This window comes from Zea mays, chromosome 3, assembly GCF_902167145.1.
Source record: "Zea mays cultivar B73 chromosome 3, Zm-B73-REFERENCE-NAM-5.0, whole genome shotgun sequence".
Lineage (NCBI taxonomy): Eukaryota > Viridiplantae > Streptophyta > Magnoliopsida > Poales > Poaceae > Zea > Zea mays.
In genome coordinates, this window is record NC_050098.1 from 150314687 (window position 1) to 150320951 (window position 6265).

The window sequence follows — 6265 nt, forward strand, 5'->3', positions numbered from 1 at the left end:
CTATCTCACTTACATGTGGGTCCACATGAGTCAATGACATGTGGGGTCCATGGTATATATCTAAAGTTTGGATCTTTTAATGGTATAGATCCAATTGTTCCAAAGAGAAGTGTGTGCAGTACGCCAAATTTCTGGAAGCATGTCGTTGCCTAGCCTCGCTGCACGACTGGCCCCACGCAGTACCAGTCTACTCGACCGGGGGGCGGCAAAGGCTGCCATGACAAGCAAAGAAAGGAGAGGAGCCGCGACACCCCCATATGGCCAGCAATTTGCTCACCACGCACACATGCCCAGATGCAACGCATACTACTGGCCGTGCGTGCGAATGCATGACTAGCAAACGAATTGCGTGGCAAGCCGGTGCAGGCGCGTGTGTCATCATCGCAGCAGAGATATTGCTAGCTTATTGGATCCGATCCGCGGTGATCCTGCTGCCCCCCGCCTCCTCCCGCCGGCCCAACCACCGGTGGTTTGTTTACTTGCTCTGGTGCGCTGCCGTAGTAGCGTCATGCCAGTATGGCGAACTGTACGAAACAGTGTTCTTTTCTCTCTCTCTCTCTCACTTGTTTTAATTCAACTACAGTACTGTATGTTCTCTTGTTATATTATATTCTTTCATCTGTAAATCACTCGGTGCTTACCAGTTTCTTATTACTGCTACAGTTCAGTCTTTCCTACTCCTAGTAGGTGATTTTTTTTCTTTTCTCGTGTGAAAGAGTAAAGAGGGGCCCGGGGTCACGGTTGCGTCTCAGCTTCTGAAACGTTGTTTCGAGGGGGGCCGACACCGGATCGATCGCCGTGGAAGGACCACTCTACCGTTGTCCATGCTGTAGAATTTTTGCCTCCATCGTCATGCCGACAGGGGATGATGGGTCAGGCTCACGTGGTTCTCCAAACGTCCGAAACCTCCATAGCCGTTAGTTACTATGTGCCAGCTTGGTTAGGGAATGTATAACCACATATAATATATAATATTTTGAGAGATTTTTAAGGGGCTATGAAGTAAAATTACAGTCTTCCTCAATCAAGATGATCTTGGCAACAATTGCTATCTTGAGCATTAGTCTCTCCACAGTGTACATCCTTATCTTTGAATTTATGCAATTCAGTCTATTCTTTACTATAACGAGTATAGTACTATTTGTTTGTGTTTGCTAATATTGACAATAATAGATTTAAGGCGTGTTTGACATGGCAATTCCACTCCAAAACTCTTGGTGGAGCAGCTCTGCTCTTAATTTAAATGGTTTTCTCATAACCAGTGACGGTCCAGTAACTCCAAACTCTACGCCTGAGTCGCTTTTTTAGAGTTTTCATAGCAGCAAAAGATGTACTTCATGGAGTTTGCAACTCTGGAGTTAAGATGTTTGACAGCCTCTTGTTAGCTCATCCTTAGAGTTCTACTCTGAAGCCATACCAAACACGCCCTTACACATGCGCTCATACATTATCACATAATTTGCTATAATTTTTTCTAGGTTAAATTAAACATAAAATTAACTAAATTCTTAACAAAAATCATCTGATATGGCCAAGAACGACGTGCGTGTTTGGTTTCAGCAGCCACTAAGACTATCTCGAGTAGTTCTCCTAAATTGTCCCTTACCTTGTATTTAGAGAAGATTATCCTCGTGTATTTTAAAACGTTCTCTATACATAGAGTATGTTGTTTCATTCTCTCTATATAAAAATTCTTTCTTCTCTTCTCTGTTTGTTTTTATACTTTAGATAACAAAATGAGTAAAACTAAAATGTATATAAGACATTTCAGGATGTGATAAGCAGGTACAAAAATCTAGATGAAAATATGTTTAATATGAACATTTAACGTATAGATGACGCTCGTAAAGAGAAACAAAATATAGAGGAGAAAGTTCTTTAGAGTAGTAGGTAGATGCGGGATATAAAGGAGATTGTTAGAGATATTCTAAATCTTAGATATTGGAAAAGAGTTTATTTGAATATTGAGTGTACATATTTGTGGGAAAAGAACTGAGCGAAAACAACATCAGCAGCCAACTGATCCATCACAGGTTTTGAGGCAGCTAGTCAGTACCGTGATTAATAAGCCGAGTAAAATTAAAAATTAGACTAGACAACAAGAGCATGAGACGCCTGCCTTTTCTATCTACAGCTTCCTTTTCACCGTTCCACCCCGACCCCCTCCTAACGAACACAAGGGTGTCCATGACCACGAGCACAACAAAATTTGCCGGCCGAAGCAGCAGCCGCTAGGTAAGGTACGTCGTAATTGTTCTTCACTTAGAGCCCGTAACCGCCCCTCCATCCCCAGGAGCTCACACCTTCATTCCATTAATTAGCTCCGAGAACCAAAAGAACCAGCGAAAGAAAAGGAGGACGAGCTCTTTCTCGGCGGTGGCCTGGGTTTGGTCGGTTGGTTCTTGGTTGGTTGGTTGCCTCTCGACTGCCCGCAATGGTGGATTAATGTACGTAGGTAGTAGTATGTGATCCGGTCGCCGTCCGATTCTCAGCTCAGGTTTCCACCGCCAGGCTGCTGGTGGTGGTGGACAGCCTCGGCTTGGTGCTGCTCTCCGGCGCCGCCACCGTCATCACGGCCAGCATCCCCTCCTCCTCCATGGCTGCCGCCTTCCTCTTGTTGCCGCCATCGGTGGTTCCGTTGGATGCGGCCGGCGGCGGCTCTGCCGCGGTTTCCTCCGCGTCGTGCGCCGGCTGCGTGCGCGGGTCCAGCTGCTGCTCAGGCTCCAGCTCCACCGCCTGTCCCTGCTGCGCCTGCGCCTGCGCCTGCGCCTGCGCCTCCTTGGGCTGCTTCCGTTTCAGCAGGTGCGACTTGAGCTTCTTCATGTCGGCCAGCTTCACGGGCTTCAGGAAGAACTCCTCCGCGCCGTCTTGCAAGCACCTGAAACAGCCGTCAGCTGCAACCGTTAGCCGGAAACGGAAGGGAACCTGCGGGTCGCTTGCAAGGAAGCATCGAATCCTCTTCTTTCCCCCGCCTTGGTTTCTGAGGCAGACGCAAGCGGTCACATCGCGCCAAGCCCAGAGCGGACGTGCCAGAGATCTTTGCTCGCACAGTGGAAAAGATCCGGTCACTCGAATTTCAGCGCCTTTTTTTGACTCAGCACAGCCCCCCCCCCCCCCCCCCCCCCCTCGCCCAGAAATCTTGGCCACCGGACAGTGACCACAGAGAACTCGATGCATAAAAGTAGATGTCTTGTTTTTAGCATACATATAAACAAAGTGATTATAAATAAATATAATTTTATTTTTTCTTTTTGCAACAAATCCATGCATCTGGTGTGGGTTTGTGTCCGAAAGATTTCGCGAGATCTTGGCCCACCACCACACAGCACACAGCGAGGCACTGAGAGGAGCTTTTCCTATGCTTTACGTCGCTGTCACCGAGATATGGCGATCTATGCATGAAAACGCAGCGGGGCGCGTCCAATAGCCCCCACCACCCCCAAGGCCCTCCGTTCCGTTACGCGGCAACGTCAAGGGAGCTGTTCTGGGGAATTCCTGGGCTTTCTCTCTCTCTCTCTTCCTTGTCCCGTCAAATCACGCTACCATGCTCCTCTTTTGTTCTCATCTGAAAAAGACCAAATCTTGGGCGTTTGGCCTATGCCAGCTTTCTTTGTTTAAATCGAAACCCGACTGGACTATTGCGGAGACTGAATTTCTTTTCTGTTGGTTTTCATTTCGGAAAAAGTAAAAAAAAAAGCCTAAGGGGAAGATGAAAGAGATGAGCTGTATTAGGGCATACAACCTATATATTAGGTCGTGGTTCTTTAAGATACACCTAAAAAACTAATTCATACAACTCAATGTATTTAAGTCTTGTATCTTATTCACTAGAATATCTGAAGATACGACTTATTTATGTGGGTTATATGAGTAGAATCTAGATAGAGACGTTAATTCATCGAGATACTGTCTCTTGTGTTTTTTTCCCTTGTATTTAACCCTTGATAAGCCTTAAGATACTTGGGACATTTATATGGCGAAGATTGGAAAGCAGAGTTTTGAAATGCAGGGATGCTTTATTTATGTGCGAGCTTTAGACCTACTAACTAGACAGGCTTTCACTAATGCCCCCTACTTACTGCAAGGCACGAATTTTTTAGAGACAAAAAAGCAGCAAATCTTTCAGTGCTCCAACCAAATTAAGAAACCGATCCCAACGCCTGAAGAAAGAAAGTCTTTGTTGTGCCCGCAAACATTACTAGTTAACAAACTAAATAATCCCTAGGCGACTTTTTGGCAAAAAGTAAGAGAGATTAAATAATCCCTCACACATTCACCTCCCATTCTCCCAATCCATTCTGAATCCATTCATGCAAAACTGGGCAATCTAGCATCTCTCCCTAGACAGCCCCCCCTCCCAACAACAACCCTTTGACCGCCATGATCTGTACCATGCGTGTACTACGATGTTTTAATCACTTGTGTTCAGAAGAAGCAGGCAGGCAGGCAGGCAGGCAAGAACAGCAGTGCTCCAATCATGTTCAGATGGATCTGAGGTTTGGAGTACTAGTGTAGTGGATGCGCAGTAAATGAGAGCGTGGTGAGGATGAGGTTTAAAATTGAATGCGGTCGGGAGCTGACCTGCTGATCCGGGCAGGCACATTCTCAGACGACATGATCACCACAGGAATGTCCTTGAGCGAGGAGGACCCCTGCATCATCCCAGAAACGGCAATTTGAGCAAGCAAAGATGAGATCTCACTCTGCGCCGTGGTGGTCCGTGGACCAGGAGGAGGGCAGCTAGCTATTAATGAGCGCCCAAACCAAGAGGGGTGGGGTGGGGTAACTTAATTTAAGGACACTCACCTTCACTCTCTTGAGCAGATCGTATCCTGTCATGCCTGGCATGCAGTAGTCAGTGATGATGAGATTCACGTCGATCTCCTGTAGCAAGAGCAGGAACAGAGGATTGGTCAGGCGCGAGAAGGGGAAGGGGAGATGGAGAGAAGGGGGAAGCGGAGGCGAAGGCGAAGGATTTTTTCCCCTCCTTACCTGGTGGTCAGGCGAGGACGGAGACGGCGACGACGCGTCCCTCAGCCCCAGCAGCTCCAGCGCCTTGCTCCCGGAATCCACCGTGGTCACTGGACAACGAGGGCGCGGCGGATGATGATGAGACGGAATTTCGCCGCAGGGAAAGAAGGGGAGAGAAAAAAAAAACACCCAGAAACACGGACGGAATTTCACCTTGGTAGGACGAGGTCTTGAGCAGCATCTCGATGAGTTTCCTGTCGACGAGGCTGTCGTCCACCGCGAGGACATGGAAGCGCGACTCGGCATCTGGCACCGTCATGGCGGCGTGGGGTGGGACGAGCAGCGCGCGCCTACCGCAGCGTTCCCCCTCGTTGGGCTCCTTGGCCTGGCTAGGTAGTAAGTAGTACCAGCGCAGGAGGGTAGGGTAGGTGGCTTTTTACTGAATGCGGCGGCCAGCGGCGGGGCGAGGGAGGCTGGGGATATAGGCGAGGGCGAGCGCCATGGCACGGCACGTCACACGCAGAGCCCAGAGGCAGAGGGAGGGCACCGCGGCAGCAGCGGCGTGGCCTCGATCGCCCCCCGGGAAAGCAAGATCCGACCGGATCACGCGCCCGAATCTCCACAGCAAATCGGCTCCATGATTTCTCTTCAGTCCTCTCCCCCCTCCCTCGCTTTTCCCCCCGCGGTGGTCTCCGCGCCCGATGAGTTGGTTCGTGGCTTTGCTGTGGGTGTGTGGTGTGGATGGCAAGCAAGCAACTGCAGCTAGGCTTTGCCTGCACGGACCTCTCACTGCACAGCACAGCTGCCTTCCTTGCTTCTTCGGTCACCAGTCTCTCTCTACCCAACAGGCCAACACACAGAGGCAGAGCCAAGCCAGCACACAGGGCGTCACTGGGAGTCGGTCAATTCTTGGATGCGATGGATGGTGGATGGGCGTCGGCCCGGCGCGCGCAGGTCTTCCAAGCAAAGCGGAGGCCCGACCGGGGCGGGGAGCCCGGAGGCGGAGCCACGAGCCCCTCCGATCCGGTCCTCTTGGCTCTCGCCCGGTCACCGTCACGCTCATGGGCGGGGCCCGCGAGGATCCCGAAGCGAGATCCGCTGACGTCACCCCCGTGCCAACCCTCCAACCGGCCAACCCCTCCGTCTCTCTCTCTCCCCCCTCGTCCGTTCCGTTCCTACCGATGCCCGTCCCTCCGCCAGGTGGGGCCCTCAGCAGAGCACCTCGGCACACCTTCGCATCGCATGGGTGGGGCCCTCCGCTAAACCTGGCCCCCTGTCTCGACGGCCATGATCG

The 6265-nt window shown here is 50.5% G+C and overlaps 1 protein-coding gene across 1 annotated transcript; it reads right to left on the minus strand.

Moving 5' to 3' along the window:
- Window positions 1-1936: 1936 nt before the first annotated feature.
- Window positions 1937-5689, minus strand: LOC100191253 (uncharacterized). The gene is made up of 5 exons (NM_001136687.1): window positions 5185-5689; window positions 4993-5081; window positions 4807-4884; window positions 4582-4652; window positions 1937-2878 (listed from the first exon to the last, which is right to left on the minus strand). Exons 1-5 carry the CDS (start codon window positions 5288-5290, stop codon window positions 2494-2496), a joined length of 729 nt encoding a protein of 242 aa, NP_001130159.1. The 5' UTR covers window positions 5291-5689; the 3' UTR covers window positions 1937-2493.
- Between the last annotated feature and the right edge of the window lie 576 nt (window positions 5690-6265).

Excerpts from the sequence above, each read along its gene's own strand:
- LOC100191253 (NM_001136687.1), bottom strand. The coding sequence starts at position 5,290 with ATGACGGTGCCAGATGCCGAGTCGCGCTTCCATGTCCTCGCGGTGGAC. Across the intron at positions 5,082-5,184 it reads CAAGACCTCGTCCTACCAAG|TGACCACGGTGGATTCCGGG; the intron begins GTGAAATTCCGT and ends CTCGTTGTCCAG. Across the intron at positions 4,653-4,806 it reads ATCTGCTCAAGAGAGTGAAG|GGGTCCTCCTCGCTCAAGGA; the intron begins GTGAGTGTCCTT and ends GGGATGATGCAG.